The sequence below is a fragment of the Onychomys torridus genome, chromosome 13, assembly GCF_903995425.1.
Source record: "Onychomys torridus chromosome 13, mOncTor1.1, whole genome shotgun sequence".
Taxonomy (NCBI): domain Eukaryota; kingdom Metazoa; phylum Chordata; class Mammalia; order Rodentia; family Cricetidae; genus Onychomys; species Onychomys torridus.
The window spans coordinates 5,505,767-5,525,973 of record NC_050455.1 but is presented as its reverse complement, the minus strand read 5'-3'; the positions used below and the strand labels follow the sequence as shown (position 1 = coordinate 5,525,973).

Here is a 20,207-nt window from a genome sequence, read left to right as displayed (position 1 = left end):
GGAGACACCTGCTGCTTCACGCCCAGCATGTGACTACTGTTCACTGCCCTGGCCCAACAGCCTGGGAGACTCCAACCAAGCATTAAAGCAGGCATGGAAGCCTGCAGGTGTGTTCAACTCTGTTCCTCCTCCCCTGCTCCTCACTCTCCCTCACTCCCCCTCCTTTGCTTGCTCAACCTGTTTTGTTCAGTAAATTTCCTCTGATTGTCTTCTATGGACAGACTTAAAGGTATGTTTCTTCAGGCTAAAACTAGTCCTTAGGAAAAATGTTTTAACCCAAAGACATAACCTTTGCTATGACACCAAGGTCTGTTCCAGCTGTTTTATAGGCACCTGCATGTTCCTGGGGGAACATTTCTGCTACTGTATCAAGAAATCTGGCCTGGTGGAAACTAATATCAGTCTCTAGAGCCCCTCTTTGACCCCACCCATCTTTGAACCCATATTTTACAGGTCCACTCTCCCACCAGATACATGCCAAGTTCTACCCACAGAAGGCCCTACAGATACGCCAGCCCCTGCACTAGTTCCAAGGACACCAACTAGGTGAGTACTGGAAAGTTGACTTCACCCACATGTCCACTCAAAAAGCTTTATTATCTCTTAACTTTTTTTTTTTTTTGAGCTGAGGATCGAACCCAGGGCCTTTTGCTTGCTAGATGAGCACTCTACCACTGAGCTAAATCCCCAACCCTAACTCTTACTGACACTTTTACAAGATGGATGGAGGCACTCCCCACCTCCAGGGAAACAGCAGATGTGATGGCTCAGGTACTCCTGGAACACATCATCCCCTAATTTGGTGTGCCATCCCCCTAAGTTCCTAGGACATCAATGCTAGTACCATCTCTCCAGGCTCAAGTGGACATCTATCCAGGATAGATGGTCTCTCTAGCAACTGGAACCCTCTACCCTCTGGTTTTCCAAATTGTCCCAATGAAAGCCTATCTGCTCTTCTGCCTTGCTCATTCATCTTTGTCAGTACAACCAGGGCACATCTCCATTCCATCCTCACTGGCAATCTCCACTCTCCCCATGGCTAGTCTCATTCAAAGGGCTGGTGAAAACAACCTGTTTTTTCTCCTAGCAACTTGCCTTCTCTGCTTCCTCAAGAAACAGATCCCTGAGGCCTCCAGGATAGCAGTTAACCAAATGCTTCTTCACCCACACCTGCTGATCATGAGCCCACTGACTACCAACTCCCCTTCTCCAGTCGTCCCATGCCAGCAGGTGGTGGAGAAACCTACTACCAGGGATTCAAAAATACTTATCAATAGCCTTAGGGGTTTAGGGCGCATTTCATATCCACTCTGCTGAAAAAGTTAATCTAGGAGGCATGTTGATCCAAACCACACAGAGGAGGCTAGCCACCTCATGATTTCTGCAGTTTATCCGCTCTGTCTCATCGTTGGGTCTGCCAAGACCCTGTTGGAACATTGAGTGTTATATGTCTTTCTTGGGGAGATATGAGAATAAACAGTAGCCTTTACACTGAAATAATACCAACATCCCAAAGAATGACTCACACAAACTCATCTAGATGATTAAAATGAGTTCATACCGGGTGGTGGTGGCGGCGGCGGCGGCGGCGGCGCATGCCTTTAATCACAGCACTTGGGAGGCAGAGGCAGGCAGATCTCTGAGTTCAAGGCCAGCCTGGACTACCAAGTGAGTTCCAGGAAAGGCGCAAAGCTACACAGAGAAACCCTGTCTCAGAAAACAAAACAAATGAAAGAGTTCATTGAGGATTACTAGTCAGAGCAGTAGACAGCTCTTGAAAGTGTGCATTGACCCAGCCGCCATCAGCCACTCACTACAGGGTCCTGTTTTACAAGGCTCTAAGTTTACAGAAGAACTGCTGCAGACATGGGCTCCAAACATTACCTGGTGTTAAAGCAGCAGAGGTAATTACAGGCTCAAATATGAGGCGAGACAAAACCAGACTCTGGAAAATTTAATTTGTGTGAACTCTATCCTTGCCCTTGTAGATTCTAGCCATCTCAGTGAACAGTGTCTCAGCACAGGATAACTCCTTTTGCTCCTGTTTGCTATGTAGAAAAACTAATTGGAGCCTTGCCGTGAAAAGGAGTCACTGACTAGAATTCAGAAGATTAGCCTTACTGCAAAAGCTGCCAATCTAAATTGTGTGTGTGTGTGTGTGTGTGTGTGTGTGTGTGTGTGTGTGTGTATTACAAAATTCTAATTTCTGCATGAAATCCTACATATGTACAGGAATATATATATATACTCATGTGTAACATACAATATAGCATATACATTCATGTATGTATCATGTGATAATATATATTATATATATGGGTGTTTTGCCTGCATGTATGTCTCTGTACCATGTGAATGCCTTGGTGCCATGTAGGCCAGAAGAGGATGTCGGATCCCCTGAAGCTGGAATTACAGATGGTTGTGAGTTACAATGTGGGTGCTGTGAATCCAACTCAGGCCCTTGGGAGAATGGTAAGTTCTCTTAACTGCTAAGCCATTTCTCCAGCCCAAATATGTATATGTATACATACATGTATATGTACATACACACACACACACACACACACACACACACACACACACACACACACATTTGAGAAAGACTGAAGGCCTGGACTGGTCTCAAACCAGGTTGTGTAGCTGGGGATAACCTTGAATTTCTGTCTTGCCTCCATCTCACAAGGCTAAGAATACAGACAAGTGCCACCATGCCATTAACTGTGATATAATGCTGGGGACTAAACCCAGGACTTGGTGCACACAAACCCAGCACTCTACCACCTGAGGTCCATCCCCATCCCTCTTTCCTTCTTGAGACAAGGTCCCGCAGAGTTTATCAGGCTGGTCTTGAACTCACTGTGTAGTCCATGGTGGCCTTAAGCGTGGGAATCCTTTCTACCTCGGCCTCCTGGATAGCTGCTAGGACTACCAGCCAGCATCACTAGACCCTCGATTCCTTGAAATTCTGGCCATTGCTAATAAAGTCAGTTGTTCTTGAAGAGACAATTTATCATTGTCATTTGAGAAAATGTTTGCCAAATATTTAAGACAGAAAATAATAGTTTGTCTTTGATGGCGGTTCATTAAAAAGTACTTAACCCAACTGAGAATTCAAACAATTACACAAATGCTTCTCTTCAAACTTGTCTTCTGTGATGTGTTGTTCTCATTTATTACAGAGAATTGAAAAATCATATCATCTTTACTGATTCACCATTTTTAAATAAATCCATGTTTTGGCAAAAGCAGTAAGTTAAAAAAAAATGAAACTAAGAAAGTCGGAGTGTAAAGACAAAACAGATGCGTGGACAGTGGCCCACCCTGTTACTGTTACAGTCACACCACTGTTAAGATCCAAAAGGCGGGGCTGGAGAGGTGGCTCAGCAGTTAGGATCATGTGCTGCTCTTCAGAGGACACAGGTCTACTGTAAAGCCTTCACAGTTTCACAGTCATCTGTAAATTCAGTTCCAGGGGTTCCAACACCCTCTTGTGGACTCCAGGAGCACTGCACACGTGGTGCAGAGACACACATGTAGGAAAAACACCCTTACACATAAAATGAGGATCAATCTTAAAGACGTGTGTGTGTGTGTGTATCCAAAAGCTTTGCATCTTCATGTTTGAGACTGCTGACTGCTAAGATGTAAAATGATGATGCTGTTCCCAGTTCTGGACTCCCTCCCTAGAGCACACAGCCTTTATTCCCTGTATCCTTATTGGACACCACCCAAGTCTTTCTTAGAAACAAAATATCTCAATGGAAACTAGCATAGCGAAACAGCACAGTCATCAAAATTCAAGAACCATGCCTTCATTAGGTGGCCTTGAATTGTCCCTGAATTGCTAGTGCTGTATGGGAAACCTTACATGCACAATCTCTCCCATGTTTCTATAAAGCTCAAAGACAAGAACTATAATTCACCAAATAAACACATCACTGAGGATTTCTAGAGCAAAACTGTGACTTGTGTGATTGGAAACTGAATGGCCACAATATCTGTCTGCATGCGGGAGAGTCAGATAGACAAAGCTGCTCACTAGAAGACTGAAGCCTCAAAAGGGAGATCTGAAGATAGGGCTAAGCACTTGCTGTTCTTGGAAAGGACCTGAGTTGGGTTCCCAATGCCCACGGCCATCTGTAACTCGAATTCTAGGGGATCTTATGACCTCCACTGGCACCAGGCATAAATGTGCATATACAGCCATGCAGGAAAAGCACTCAATACACATAAATAAATCTGGGGTAGAGGAGCAATGATTCAGTCAGAGTCCAAGATTGAAATTAGGAAATCTCTGCATTGTTGGTGTTAGTCTACAACTGAGGCTGCAGACAGGGTATGATTCCACATAAAGGCAACAGCAATAGAAGCCTTTGCTGAGAAATGCAGCCTGGTATGGTGATATTTTATTTGTACTGAAATGTGATTTTATTTGAATATGTTGATATTTTATTTGTACTGAAATGTGATTTTTATTTGTATGTTAATAAAGTGGCCTGGGGGTCAAAGTGTTAATAGCAAGCCATAGCAGAAGTCAGGCGGTGGTGGCGCACACCTTTAATCCCGAACACATGATAGGCAGATCTCTGTGTGTTCAAGGATGCAGCCAGCATGGAGACACACGCCTTTAATCTCAATACCAACCATAGAGACCTGGAGATCTGTATAGACAGTCAGTGATGAGGAGGTCATGTGGTTGGGTTTAAAACCATTGAGAAGACAGAACAGAAAGTCAATAAAAAGACACACAGGAAGTAGCCTCTTTCTGAGGGGAAGGACGGCAGTGGCAGCGAAGGGTAAGAAAGGTTTTTAAGTCTCAGCTCTGCTCTGCTCTGCCGTCTTGTCTTTTCACTCTGCATTTGCTCTGTGTTTCTGTTTTAACAAGACCGCTCATCGACAGCCTGGATGTGATAGCAGGCTTCTGCCTTCCTCCACACTTGGTTCCATGCAGATCCCCAGTCTGGCGAAGGGTGCCACTCACTGAGAGAGACTATTTGAACAGTCTCTAGAAACAACCTCTAAGACACTCTGAGAAAAGTGCTTTGCTAGGTACTTCTTGGTCCAGTTAAGATGGCAATCAAGCTTAACCATCATTTTACCATTTTGAGAACTTGTAAAACTGTTTTACCATTGTTTTTCTCATTTTTAATAGAGTCTTAAGCTACAAGGAGTAAACAAATTTTAGCCAGTGATTGTATTTATCTTTTTTGTTGTTTGTTTTGAGACAGTATGTAGCCGTGGTTGTCCTGACGCTGTCTTTGTAGACTAAGCTGACCTTGAACTCAGAGAGATCCACTTACCTCTGCCTCTGGAGTGTTGGGATGGGCATCTCCACACCCAGCTACATTACTTTGTAATTAAAAAGACTAGAAAGAACTGGCATTTGCTCTTGGATTTTCAAGTTTTAGTATAAATAATAGGTTTGTAGTATTCACTGAGGTTTTACTAAGTATCTCCTTATGTACTAGGCACTAGCCATATACCAGTAAATAAAATGACACAGACTTTAGAATTCTAATGGGTATAGTTGCACCAGTAAGCATGTACAAATGTGTGTTTTACAAACACATTAGCTGGGTACTATTAGGATGGGGGGATGCAAGTACTGCCTTAAACACGGTGTTTTAGGGTTCCTGTTGCTTTAATGAAACACCATAACCAAAAAAGCAAGTTGGGAGGAAAGGGGTTATTTGGCTTATACTTCAACATTGCTGATCATCACTGAAGAGTCAGGACAGGAATTCAAGCAGGGCAAGAACCTAGAGGCAGGAGCTGATGCAGAGACCATGGAGAGGTGCTGCTTATTGGCTTGCTTACCCTGGCCTCCTCTCTTACATAATTCGGGACCAACTGCCCAGGGATGCTACCACCCACCATGGGCTGGGCCCTCCCGCATTGATCACTGAGAAAATGCCTTACAATGGGATCTCAGGGAGGCATTTCCTCAACTGAGATTCCCACTGATGAGTCTAGCTTGTGTCAAGTTGACATCCAAAAACTGTGCTTTTTAGTCATGATGTTTCAACACAGCAATGGAAACCTTAACTAAGACACAGTTCCAACACTGTTCAAAGGTTTGAGTGCAGACTCTCTTGTAAGATTCATGATCTCTTAACTGTGACACCCTGAATAATACAAACCAAGTTACATAGTTCCAATCCCAAAAGGGGTGACCTTACTCCAGCAAGGCTCCACCTGCAACAATTCCAACTTTCCAAAACAGTGTCACTAGCTGAGGACCAATTATCCAAACACAGTGCTGTTTGCAATCGTATGTTTCTGAGAGTCTTTCATGCTGATCCATAGAGCTGCAGTGCATCACTCCTTCCTGTAAAAGATTGCTACCTTATAAACAAAATGTAATTTCTTATTTATACTTTTCCTGTTTTATCCACTTCTTTTGTTCATAAAGACATAAAATGTTTCAATTCCTTATTTAAGGTTCTGGTATTGTATGCTACATTTATTATAGAAGTTTTTTTTTAAATACAAAACCATTAGCAACAGTCTTTTTAAATTCACAGGTTGTAAAGGAAATAAGACTTTTAGCACTCATAAATTTGTAAGAATGGGTTCAACTATTTGGCATTATGCCCCTTTTTTGGACAAGGATCAGATTTTGTCAATTTCCCTATTTGCTCAGCATGTATCCAATGGGATGAACAGTAGATGAAGGCCATTTCAAATCCCTGTGCCTTCAGTTTTCTTAGGGCCACATACTTCTATATGATAATGTCTCCCATTCCAGAAGTGTGCCTATTTTGACTTAAGAATCCACCTTGTATGTGTGTATACATATATACATATGTGTGTATCTTTGTATATATTTTTCACTAACTCTGGGATCTTCTCATTATGTGTCAAAGAGATGAACAAATTGAGTTCTTGACAAGTAATTAGACAGGGTGATTAGTCCACCCTTTTCTCCTAATGCCAGCCCTTTAAAGGAAAAAATCCATAAGTTAAGAGCGTTACAAACATTGATTAAGTCATACCATAGGCAAGGTGTCAGGACAAAGAGCTGGAACACAGCCTTAAAGCTCTATAGACTAAATTAGAAGAGAAAGCAGGCACAGAGAGTTTCATAGTACTAATCCCATATGAAAATCATTGTGGTTTAATGTTCATCTTTCCTACTGTATAAAAACTACTTTTCCCTGGGCATGTCGGTACTACACCTATAATCACTTGGGAGGTGGAGACAGGAGAATCAGGAGTTCAAGGTCATCCTCTGGCTACACATCTATCACACTAATGTAAAATTCTCCTGCCTCAGCCTCCTGAGTCAGCACAAATGGATTTTCCTCAAATTGTTGACACTTCACCAACACATTGATATTCTTACCACCCATCAAGGAATGCAGCTCAGTATTGTATTCAGTTTATTTTGAGATGATTAGCTCCTAAACTAACAGTGAAGAAGACACAAACTTCAAAAAATTACCAACTTTTAAAATCATCTTTCCTAGAATTTGCTTATACCCCAAAAAGCAACATAGTGGGCAGGTTTCACAGTACAGTCTTAGGCTTGTGTGAAACTGAGGAATTTTAAAGAAAATCTTCACATTAACCTATATTTGAAGACAACTTCAAACCTGACATTCTTGAAGATGAACATAGAAATACTCATGGTTGGTTTCAATTCACTTATTCCTTCTAAAACCTCAGGAATAAATTCTAATCTGCAAAAAACTTTAGCTTCCAGACCTAAGAACTAGGTTGCCTTCTTTGATTTTTTCTTCTCTGCTTCCTCTTTTTCTTTTTCTATTTCAGTCACCTGCAATTCAATTTCTTTGGCACTAAACATCTGAAAAAAAAAACAAATATTTTTCAGTTATAAAAATACTTGAGTATTTTCTATCTGTAGTTTTGTATTGTATAACTTCAGAAATGCAACAAAATGCCTCAAAAAAATGCGAAGCAAAGCACTCATACTACTGAGGTGAAATAGGTCTGTGACATCCGGTGTCACTGCAGGGCCAGATGAGGCACTTGGTCAGACATCCTGGACATTCATTGTCACTCCAGAATCAAGGATTGTTTCTGAGTAAATGACTTCACCTACTGTGTGCTGCTCTTGTATAGGTTAGTTATTGCTATGGTTAGAGTATGAAAGGTCCCCCAAGGACCATGTATTTTGGGTATTTGGTGCCAAGCTAGTGTTGCTGTTTTGGAGCGCAATGGAACCTTTGAAATGTAAGGTTCCTGAGTCTATGATAATTCTATTAAGGCCTCCCCAACTAACACAAGCTAACAGTAATTTTATAGTCCCCAATTAAGTCACCTGATCCCTGAGATGGAGAAGGAGTGTGACCTGTTTCCCTTAGAGCTGCACAGCTCTCTTATTTGCAGCTTCTGACTAATCTCCTGCCTCACCTCTAATGTTGGCATTTCAACCTTCTTTCAGTGTGTCCAAGACTTCTGGAACGTGCTTTACATCATCATCTTCATGTCAGCACCAAGGTTTCCTTGTTTTGCTTTGCTTATTAGAAGGTGGAATTCAGAAAGGCTTATTTTCTGAATTCCACCTTTATAAACTGTTGACATTGCTTGTAAGAAATACTTTGTGGGTTTTTCTTTCTTTTTAGTAAATATATTTTTTCCATTTGTTTACTATTATTCCTTTATTTCCCCTGTTAACTGTCTTTTTGATTTATATTTTTGCTTGGATCTTGCTTCTTTATCTAGACATTACAGAAGACTGGCTCAGCAGGCCAAGAACCAAATGCTAGTATTTTCTACCAGTGTATAAGAACATAAATGTAGACATTATCTTTCCTTATTGTTTAATGATACTCATTGAAATGAGTACCATTCAGTGAGAATCTACTTTGTAGCATGCTAATACTTCATTTACTAATAGTGTTTGTTGTTATTGTTGTTGTTGTTGTTGGAGTCAGGTTCTCACTATGTCGCGCTAACTGGCCTGGATCTTACTATGTAGATCAGGCTGGCCTTGAACTCCGAGATCTGCCTGCCCCTGCTTCCTTGAGGTAGAAGGTCTTACTATATGCTGTGGCTGGCCTGGAGCTTGTGACCCTCTGCTCTGCCCTTCCTAGTGCTACTATGACAGGCATGCTAGGCTATACAGCAATTTCTGGACAGAGTGGTTACAAGCCTCATTTTGTATATAAGAAAACTGAAAACTAATGATGGAGGCCATTTGCTCAAGGTCATACTGTGAAAAAAAATTGATTTGCTGGAGTGTAGACTCAGGTTCACTAAGTTCCACGTGTTCTACTCACTATGTAGCCTATTCTGAAATGTTACATGGAACTGTGCTATAAGTTTTCTTCCAGTAAATGCACCCTTCTACCACTCCTCAGGAAGATATGCATAGCTTGTGTATGTGTGTCCATCGCAGAAGATGTGCAGGTGACATAGCTAAAGAAATAATCCTGATTTTGTGGCTTCGGGGCCTCTCTGGTCTTGGTGTATCCCTAAAAGTCTTGTGAGAAAAGGTGAAATCAAGCCCACCAACCGTCTCTATAACCTGTCTTTTTCTGTGGGGCTATGCAGGGCAGACGAAATCTTGTCCCCATTCCTCCTATTTATTGAATTTTGCTGCTGTCCTATTATCTTGTCCTAGCTGTTGGAACAGTGGTAAAACACACACCCTCATTGTTCTACACATTCCTGTATTTGACACACATTTCTTTGAAAAATACTGTCCTTAAATCCAAAGCAAAGTATATATAAAATTAATCTTCTAAGCATAGTAGAGTTTCCCATATTTTTGTACAATCTTTACAGAGAATATTGGCAAAATAGATTGCTAACAGTTCTACCTCAGGGACAACAGGAAACTACATAACAAGTGCTCTTTAGCAACTGAGTCCTCTAGCATAATGATCTGACAAGTTGTTCTGAGTTTACCTCATAATGCTTAAAGAAAGACAGTGCTTAAAGCAGTGTTAGGACTGTTACCAAGAAACATGAAAAGGTTATGATTCTAGGGATTAAAATGAAAATGTGGAAGGGGCTCAAGGCATTTCAAGTGAAAATGTAGAGACAACCTGTAGATGTAACCATCTTGTTAAATAAGAAACACAGAGCCAAATACAGAGTTAAAAACCACGAGGTCAGAGCAAGAGCGGAAAACCATACCCTTCACTGCTTCTGCTGTCTTTCCTCTCAGCAAGAGACCCACTTCTGTTTGTCCTGTCTTTTATATAGACTTTCTGTTCTGCTTTCTTATTGGTTGTAAACCCAGCCACATGACCTCCTGGTCACTGCCTGTCTGTACAGACCTCCAGGTCTTCTATGGTTGGTATTGAGATTAAAGGTATGTGTCGCCATGCTGGCTGTGTCCTTGAACACAGAGATCCGCCTAGCTCTGCCTCCCAAGTGCTGGGATTAAAGGCGTGCACCACCACCGCCCAGCTTCTACTATGGCTCTCTGACCCCAAGGCAACTTTATTAATATACAAATAAAATCACACCACAACAGCCAACAAAAAACAAAACAAAACAAAACAAAAAAACAGCACACAGGATCATGGTATGTAGCTCAGTAGTAGTAGAGCACTTATCATGCACAAAGCCTTGGGTTAGACCCTCGGAACAAGAGAAATGTGTTGTGGGAAATGTGCTGTGAATATATGTTGCTCTCATTTGTTAACAAATAAAGCTGCATTGGCCTATGCCAGGGCAGAATGGAGCCAGGCAGGAAATCCAAGAGGGATAGAGGGAGAAGAAAAGCAGGGTCAGGGCAGATGCTGCAAGCTGCCACCAAGAGAAGCAAGAAGTGAGAAAACAGGTAATACCATGAAGCCACATGGCAAAACACAGATTAATAGGAATGTGTTAAGTTGTAAGAGCTAGCTATCAAGAAGCCTGAACCATAGGCCAAACAGTTTGTAATTAATATTAACCCTTAAAGTAATTATTTTATAAGCAGCTGTGGGATCATGGGGTGGGAAAGATCCATCCAGACCGCGGGGCCAGGCAGGATCAGAGAAACCTCGGCTACAACAGTGATCAGAAAGAGTGGAGGTTCTCTTAAATAGTGGAGGTAACAAGAAAAGCAACTGCTCTCTGGGTAGGCAGACTGTAATGGTTCCTATTTATAGGCATGAATACTAAATAGGCAGATCTCTGTGGAGCACTCATCCCCTCTAAGTCTTCACAAAGACAGGAAGTAAGCACCTGCTTGCAATAAGCAAGAGAGAGCAACTCAGCCCCAACAGAAATCGTTGTGCTTGCAATGGCGATTCACAGATACCACCTGCATTTTAACTTCTGTCAAGCTATGCTAGTAATATTTCTACTTTAGACAATAATTTACCTTCAAAGGTTGATCTCTTCTTATTATAGCCAGTTCAATGTTCTTCCCACCAGACTGGACAACCTAGTGTAGAACAAGGGCACATAACAACTTTTTCAGCTGGCTTGGGCACACAGCTCAGTAGTAGAATGTGTGCCTGGTATGTGTGTGTGGCCCTGGCTTGATTCTTCAACACTATGTGTAAACAACATCAACCTACCTCTGAAAAATGTGTACTTGTGAACAAAGGGGTAAGGAAACCATAGCCATATTCTCAGAACACACCTTACAAGTCACTTACTTCTAGCAGAGCTTTGATTGCGAGTTTGATAGCTTCGTTGTCATTAGAAATTGCATCTTCTGTGTAATTCTTCTCTAGAAATTCCCGGACAGTTTTAGCACTCCGGCCTATTGCATTTGCCTTGAAAAATTAAAACAAAATTATTAATACAAGTGGGTTTATTGTTACCATATATGTTCACACTTTTCAGGCTTACTCCAGTGTTCAATAATAGAATCACAAAGTGAAAACTTAATAACCTAAATAAATAAACAAAAATAAGAATAAATAAATATATTCCAGGACAGCAAGGGCTACAGAGAGAAACCCTGTCTTGAATAAAACCCAAAATAAATAAATAAATAAACAGATAAATAAATAAATAAATAAATAAATAATAGAATCACAAAGTGAAAACTTGACAAACATTTCAGAGATTCATTTGCTATTATGTAAATAATCTATAATGGTGACATCACTTTCATTTCAAGTTTACCAATGCTTTGACCTAGACAATGTTTTCTATTACCTTAATAGTAAGTTCACAAGTTCTTTCTAACTAAAGAAGACTATCTGAGTTAAAACTCCAAAGACTAGAGGAGGTAAACCAGTGTAAGGTTAAAATAGGGAGTAAAAAGGGGAGGGGATCCAGGTGGTGGTGGTGCACACCTTTAATCCAGCACTGGGGAGACAGAGGCAGGTGGATCTTCATGAGTTCAAGGACAGCCAAGGCTACACAAAGAAACCCTGTCTTGGAAAAAATCAAGAGAGGGAGAAGGAGGAGAAGAAGAACGAGGAGGAGGAGGAGGAGGGGGAGAAGGAGGGGGAGAAGAAGAAGAAGAAGAAGAAGAAGAAGAAGAAGAAGAAGAAGAAGAAGAAGAAGAAGAAGAAGAAGAAAAGGAAAAGAGAGGGACAGAGATGAGACATCAATCATTAATGCCTATCATCAGAAAGCTGAGGCAAGAAGAGCTTGAATTTGAGGCTATCCTGGGCTACATACACAAGGTGGTGGTCTCAGCCAAATAGGCCTGGTCTCAGAAATAAAAACCAAAATCATCAGTGAAAATGTGAGAAAAATTTGTTTATATGAATAGAACTGAGCATTGTTTTCTTAGAATTTAGGTTTAGCAGTCTCCTAACTACACATTATCTTCTTAACTCTATAAATAAAAAGGACTTCTAGTCCATTCACTATTTTAGTTATTCTTTATAAATTTTCATCAAATAAAGGAAAGACACAAGTGGGTTTCCCCCACTGCATGGCTACAGGTAGCATTTCTTCTAAATATACAGATCAAGATGATGATTTATATAAACTATTTATATAAATCTGCAAGGTGGATTGTTTCACTTAACCATCATGAAAATGATCAAACATATTATGAACACCAATTCTTGGATGAACAAATAGAGAATGTAGGTTAAAATGGAACACTTAACTGTTCACATTTGGGCCACATGATTCTTTGTTGTCAGCTGTCCTATGAACTGTAACATACTTTGAAGCCGTTAGTATCAGTCTCCACCCTTGTTGTGATAATTAATTATGCCGTATGAAGTGGTTTGAATGAGAACTACCCCACATGGTCTCAGGCATTTGAACACTTGGCCCCCAGTTGGCAGAGATGTTTGGGAAGGTTTGAGAGATAGGGCCTTCGTGGAAGATGTATGTCATGGGTAGTCTTTGAGAGTAAAAAGCCTCACCTGCTCCCCATTTGCTTCTTCTTCTTCATGTTTACATTTGAGGATAGAATCTCTCACCTCCTGCTCCTACCTCCTCTCTAGGATGGACAGATCCCTCAGAACTGAAAGCCCAAGTAAACCCTTTCTTCTACAAGTTGCCTCGGTTACAATGCTTTATCACAGTAACAGAAAAGTACTAATGCACCTTCCAAGATGAGTAGGAGTGTCTGTGAATGCTTTGCCTCCATTCAACTTTGTTAGTAATGTTTTAGTTAATTCTTTGAGAATTTCATACCATGTATTTTGACCATAATCATTCCCCCAGTCTTCCATAACTCCTCCCAGATCTACCTTCACATCCCCAACATCCCCAAATTTATGTCTTTTTTAACAACTCACTGGGTCCAATTTGTGCTGCCCACATACTTCTGGATGTGGGGTCAGCCACTGGAGCATGATTACCTACCAGGAACCACACCACTGACAACAATTGACTCTTCATCTCCAAGAAGCCATCAACTGTCCACAGCTCATCAGTTAAGTGTGGGGGATCATAAACTCTTTCCCCCTAGAACCCATGTTAGAATGTTGACTTGATCTTGTGCAGGCAACCACAGCTGCTGTGAGTTTACAAATACAGCACTCCTGTCATGTCAAGAGGATACTGTTTCACTGCAGTCCTGACCAGGCTCTTAAAATCTTTCTGTCCCCTGCTCTGAAATGTTCCCTGAGCCTCGGGGTAAAGTGATAGATGTCTCAGTGCTCTGCTGACACTTATTCTCAGCACTGTGATCCAATGTGAGTTTCTACATTAATTACCACCCGCTGCTCAAAGAAATACTTCTTTGTGGTTGGTTGTTTTACTCTCTTACTCTTTGGAGGCCTGCCCCCCAGCTCTCAAATAAATCACACACGGAGGAGGCTTCTTCTTAATTACAACAGCCTGGCCTTGCCTTGGCTTATTTCTAGCCAGCTTTTCTTAACTTAAATTGTCCCATCTTTCTTTTGCCTCTGGGCTTTTACCTTTCTCTATTATGCATACCTTTCTTTACTTCCTAACTTAGAGGCTTGTTGTGTAGCTGGGTAGCTGGCCCCTGATGTCCTCCTCCTTTTCTTGTTCCTTGATCCTTCTTTCCAGATTTCTCCATTTATTCTCTCTGTCTGCCAGCCACACCTATCCTTTCTCCTGCCTTGCTGCTCCTTATTAGTCCTATCAGGTATTTTAGACAGGCAAAGTAACACAGCTTCACAGAGTTAAACAAATGCAACATAAAAGAATGCAACACATCTTTACATCATTAAAATTAATGTTCCATATCATAAACGATTGTACCACATCTTAAATTAATATTCCACAAGTAACTGTGATAGAAACATTTTCAAAAGATAGTAGCTTATGCTGGGCAGTGGTGACACACAACTTTAATCCCAGCACTCAGGAGGCAGAGCCAGGTGGATCTCTGTGTGTTCAAGGCCAGCCTGGTCTACAGAGCAAGGACAGGCACCAAAATGACACAGAGAAACCCTGTCTTGAAAACCAACAACAACAAAAAGATAGTAGCTTGTGTGTGTGTGTGTGTGTGTGTGTGTGTGTGTGTGTAAATATACATATGAGTGCATTGACCCACAAAAGCCAAAAGATCTGTCACCTGATATGAGTGCAGAGATTGAACTCAGGTCTGTGGAAGAGTTGTTGGTTTTTTTCATGACAGGGTTTCTCTGTGTAGCCCTGGCTGTCCTGGAACTCACTCTGTAGACCAGGCTGGCCTTGAGCCCCCCCCCCCTTTTTTTTTAAGGTTTGAATGTTTATTTAGAGTTTGCATTACCCCAACAGTAGCCCCAGTGCTATGTTCTAGTCTCAGCTATGAAGTCCTACAAAAATAAACCCAAGCTTTTGCAATGTGACTTCATCAATACAGAACTAAAGCTTTGTAGCTATTTTGAAGGGGTTTTGGTTGTCAAGGTGCTTATTTTCACAAAACGCCCTGTCAGTCAAGAGGATGCATGCTTATACAGAAAGTCTGACCCATTTACTCATGCAGCGAATTTATGTACCCCCCCCTCCACCACCTTCAAAATAACACACAAGAACCATTTACAATCGAGGAAGTAAGGCCAGTGACCTTAAAAAAAAGACTGGCTCATTTCAAAGTGGATGAGAACACTTAGGTGCAGCCAGAGGCCGACACGGACAGGAAGGTAGGGCATACCACACTGGCTTATCTTAGACTTCAACATTAAGCCTCAAGTACCTGTGGAAGCTAGGCTCTACACGCCACTCAAGGGGCCCTTCCTACTTTACTCATCCTCTGTCAGCCTCCAACACTGAACATTACTGGTTCATTACACAACATGATCCATGAAACACGCCACCCCCTCTTCCCTGCCCTTGGCCCTCCCACCCCAATATGACTGGTTCACCCTGTGCTGGCCCTGCCTGGCTCCTGAGACTTCCCACTTTTAGCAGTTGGGGTACCAGGCCAGCAGCACCAGGGGCCAGATGGGTTGCAGAGACACATTTGGACACCACATGTGCCAAATAAAATTTGGTTTTGTTTTAGGAGTCAAAGCTGTCATTTAAAAAAAAAAAAAAAAAAGGTTAGAAAGTAGAGGATTGAGCCTTTGCCTATAGAAACCTTTTTGCAAAATACCAAAACCTTACAATTTGCCTGCCTCTCTCTCCCCAGTGTTGGAGTTAAAGGTGTCCACCACCACATCTGGTCCATAGTAAGCACTCTTAACAGTAAAAGCAAACGCTTCTGACTGATTGTCTTCGTGTAATCTTTCACTAACTGGCTACTTCCCAGAAGAGAGGCCTATGTTGGTCTGTCAGAGAATGTCTCCCAAGCTCGTCTTCCAGAGACTCACCCTGCCACACACTGTCCCCAGAGGCTCTCTGAAACTAAAAGAAGACTCCATGGGCTGGAGAGATGGCTCAGGGGTTGGGAGCACTGGCTGTTCTTCCAGAGGTCCTGAGTTTAATTTCCAGCCCCCACATGGTGGCTCACAACCATTTACAATGAGATCTGGTGCCCTCTTCTGGCTTGCAGGCATACATGCAGACAACATTTTATACATAATTAATTAATAAAAAAAGAAAAGCCATGCTCTCTAAAAATCACGTGAAAATTAAAGCAACACTAAGCATTGTTTATAAAAAGAAAAGACTCCATAACACACATCACTTGTAGCCAGAAGGTTCTCTGTTCCTGCCTAGCCTTTAGGTAGGGACAAATCTCTCCCACCTGCATCCCACAGCCACTTGGTCACAAGTAAACACACAGAGGCTAAATATTACTTAAAAACGGTATGGCCTATGGGTCAGGATTCTTGTTAGCTAACTCTTATAACTTTACTCAACCCATTTCTATTAATCTATATGTTGTCACGTAGTTGTGATGTTACCGGTCTGCTGGCATCTTGTTGCTCCTTGGGCAGTGAGCTGGTGTCTCCTTGACTCCACCCTTCTTCATCTCATCTTTCCTTTGAATGTACTGCCTAACCTTATCCTGCTCTGCCATAGGCCAATGCAACTTTATTTGTCAACAAATCAGAGCAGCACATACATTCACAGCGTACAGAAAGACATCCCACAGCAATCACTCTTGCATCTTTTTCATGCATCAAAAGCTAGTACCATGTGGAACACACTGCCAAGTTTAGCTGCCAACATGGAATAAACCCTTACCTCTGAATCTGATGTGCTTTTGTATACTGTTGCTTTCCAGAAGCAGAACACTCATGAGGCTTAGCTGAGGGCACCCTTCATTTTGTTCCAGTACAGAGCACTCCTCTCCTTAAGTGTTCTAATCTTAACAATCACAACATGTTTCAGCACATGCTTCCCTGCAACATAAGCTTTCTTTCTAGCTGCTCTTTTTCTATCCAAAAATCTATATTTTGAATTACTTTATGCCACTTGTTTTCACTGTAGAGCTGCACATGGGAGATCAGTAATAATCATGCCACAGATCCAATATTCTGCAGTATTCATGTTTATTTATTTAATTCAATACTTTTTAATTTAGCCTCAAGCAAATTCTAGGACACAGGCAGAAGGCAGTCAGAGTCTTTGCCAAAATATCACAAGAATGGCTTTATATTTGTTACCTTTAGTTGCTGTGATTAAACAGCAGGACCAAAAGCAACTTATAAAACAGTTAATCTGGGCTAACAGTTTCAGGGATTCAGAGCCTATCATGGAGGGAAGTATAGCAGCAAAATACAGGCATGACAGCAGAAGCAGGAAGCTAAGAGTTCACATCCCACCACAAGCATAAGGCAGAGTGGGCCAGTGATGAGGCTACAAAATCTCAAAGTCCACCACTAGTGACATGCTTCCTCCAGCAAGACTATGGTGATATTTTATTTGTACTGAAATGTGATTTTATTTGTATGTTAATAAATAAAGTTGTCTGGGGGTCAGAGCTAACAACAAACCATAGTAGAAGCTGGGCGGTGGTGGTGCACACCTTTAATCCCGATCACATGACAGACAGATCTCTGTGTATTCAAGGATACAGCCAGAACAGAGACACACACCTTTAATCTCAATACCAACCATAGAAGACCTGGAGGTCTGTATAGACAGGCAGTGAGGAGGTCATGTGGTTGGGTTTACAACCAATGAGAAGGCAGAACAGAAAGTCAATAAAAAGGACAGACACAGAGGAAGTAGGTCTCTTGCTGAGAGGAAGGACAGCAGCGGCAGTGAAGGGTAAGCTCTTGGCTCTTGCTCTGACCTCTTGGGCTATTAACTCTGCATTTGGCTCTGTGTTTCTTATTTAATAAGACTGTTCATCTACACAAGACCAGTGCTGTGAGGATGCGACAGCCAGCCCTAACCTGATGGCATTGTGTTATTGCCTGCTCTATCTCAGCTGATTATTGACACTTCCCCCAGAGTGCTCAGACCTGTGTAATTTACACAGAACTTCTCTGTGATGGCTAATGAAACTTAATATGTTATCAGGCATCCCTTAAAGTCTGTTGACCTTTGCCTTGGAATGTCTGTGTGATCCTAGCAGCCTGTAGGTAAGATAAAAATAGGATAATGGTGTTCCTGGTGTTTTAATCTCAATTTGAGTTCATTCGAAGTCTTTGGTCTTTTCCAGTGGATTCAAATGCCACAACAGTACCCTCAACTGAGAATCAAGTGTTCAAAGAGTCAAGCCCATGGGAGGAGTTTATTCAAACCACCACATTCCATTCCCTGTCCCCATAGGCTCATGGCAATGTCATAATGCAAAATTCATTTATAAAGTCTAACATCAAAAAATCCTCATGGTCCCAACAGTCCCAAATGGTATTTAAAACTCCAAAGTCTCTTCCTGAGTAAAACTCTTAATTTTAACCCATTATAAAATAAAAAAGGAATTACATACTTCCAGCATGCAATAGTATAGTAAATACATTTCCATTCCAAAAGGGAAGAATTGAGTATAGTGCAGAAATACTAAATCAAAACAAGATATTTTGGGAACCCAGCAAGGCAAACACCAAAGCCTGCAGCTCCATGTCTGGTCTCTGGGGCTTTAGTTTCAAAGGACTTACACAGCTAACCCTTCCCTCTTTGTTGCCCGCACGCGTGCGTGCGTGCGTGTCTCTCTCTCTCTCTCTCTCTCTCTCTCTCTCTCTCTCTCTCTCTCTCTCTCTCTCTCTCTCTCTCACACACACACACACACACACACACACACACACACACACACACACACACACACACATACACATGCCCAGGCTAGATCTGCTCCTTGTATGCAGTTCTCCTTGGTATGTGTCTCATATCTTTGACATGTCCAAAATCTTGAGGTCTCCACTAAAACCCAGGCTTCACTTTTACAGCTTCATTTAATGGTCTTTCACAGCCATTTCATCTCTCAAACTCCCCTTGTCACCTGTTACCTAGCTTCAGTGGCTCTCTGAAATCATGAAGGAAGGACCCAAAACTCACACAGTCTTGCATCCTCCACATCTCTAAAGTCAGCACCACATTGTTTAGTTATGGTGCCAACTTGAGACAGACTCTTGCCTCCCTTGAATGACATTTCCAGCAGCTTTTGTTTGGTGCTAGCTTTCTAGCAGAAAAAAAAAAAATGCACTAGGTTCTCTTTCAAAGGTTAGAAGCTTGGCTGTACAGGGTTTGGCCCTAAGGGCACCATTGCCATTGTTCTAGTACAGAACAGGCCTCTTAAGATTGCTAATCTCCTTTAACAACTACAAACCCTCTTGGTTGCAACACTAAGCTTCTTAGTGTTCAAATTGTGTATTCTATTTCTTTCTGTCCTGTTTGCTCTTTTTCACTGTAGACCTCTATAAGCATTATCAACAATAACCATTCCGCAGACTCAACATCATGCAGTCATCAAATTTCCTCCACCAAATAATTAGCCTGTTAACTTTAATTTAGCTTCTGAAAAATTCTCAAGACATGGGGAGAAGTTAGCTAGATTCTTTGCCCAAACACTTCGAGAATGGCCTCTAGTACAGTTGATGTTACAGTCCTTGCTTCCCTTTAGAAATTCCCAAGCAAGGCCTCTACAACCCTCATTATTCTCAGCATTACTGTCTAGGATCCTACTATAACAGATTGCTTACAGCACTAAACCACTTTTTAAGTTAGAAGTTCCAAAGTCTTCTACACCTCTCTAAATATATATATATATATAAAAGCTCTTCATAGTTAACAGACTATCTCTGCTATCAACTTCTATGTTAGTAACATTATTAGCATTCAGACCTGCTACTGGCCCACCCAGCACCCTGACAATGTCATCTTATATAAAGTCATTTTTAAGAGAAAACTCTCTCCTCTCTCTCCCTTCTCTTCTCCCTCCCACCTCCCCTCTCCATTCTCCCCTCTTCCCTCCCCCTCCCCCTCTCCTCTCTCCTCCCTCTTCTCTCTCCCTTCCTCTCCCCTCTTCCCTTCTCCTCCCTCTCCCTACTTCCTTCCTCTCTACCCATGAGGTAGCACACACCTCC

General features: G+C 41.7%; 1 protein-coding gene and 1 long non-coding RNA gene across 4 annotated transcripts in view; one reads left to right on the top strand and one right to left on the bottom strand.

Annotated features, from left to right (window-relative positions):
• Positions 1 to 20,207, top strand: part of LOC118594832 — a 34,471-nt gene that overhangs the window by 10,288 nt on the left and 3,976 nt on the right. The window contains exon 2 of the long non-coding RNA XR_004946416.1: positions 454 to 546. This is a non-coding gene — a long non-coding RNA (uncharacterized LOC118594832). The remainder of the gene's footprint in view (positions 1 to 453; positions 547 to 20,207) is intronic.
• The window catches only part of Psma8 (proteasome 20S subunit alpha 8), a 56,551-nt gene continuing 44,058 nt past the window's right edge, over positions 7,715 to 20,207 (bottom strand). For 2 of the 3 annotated variants that reach the window (XM_036205038.1, XM_036205037.1), the window contains 3 exons: positions 11,568 to 11,687; positions 11,288 to 11,350; positions 7,715 to 7,807 (listed from right to left, as the gene is read on the bottom strand). In XM_036205038.1, the coding sequence (XP_036060931.1) occupies positions 7,715 to 7,807; positions 11,288 to 11,350; positions 11,568 to 11,687 (276 nt within the window). The remainder of the gene's footprint in view (positions 7,808 to 11,287; positions 11,351 to 11,567; positions 11,688 to 20,207) is intronic. The other variant, XM_036205039.1, reaches the window with a different exon arrangement.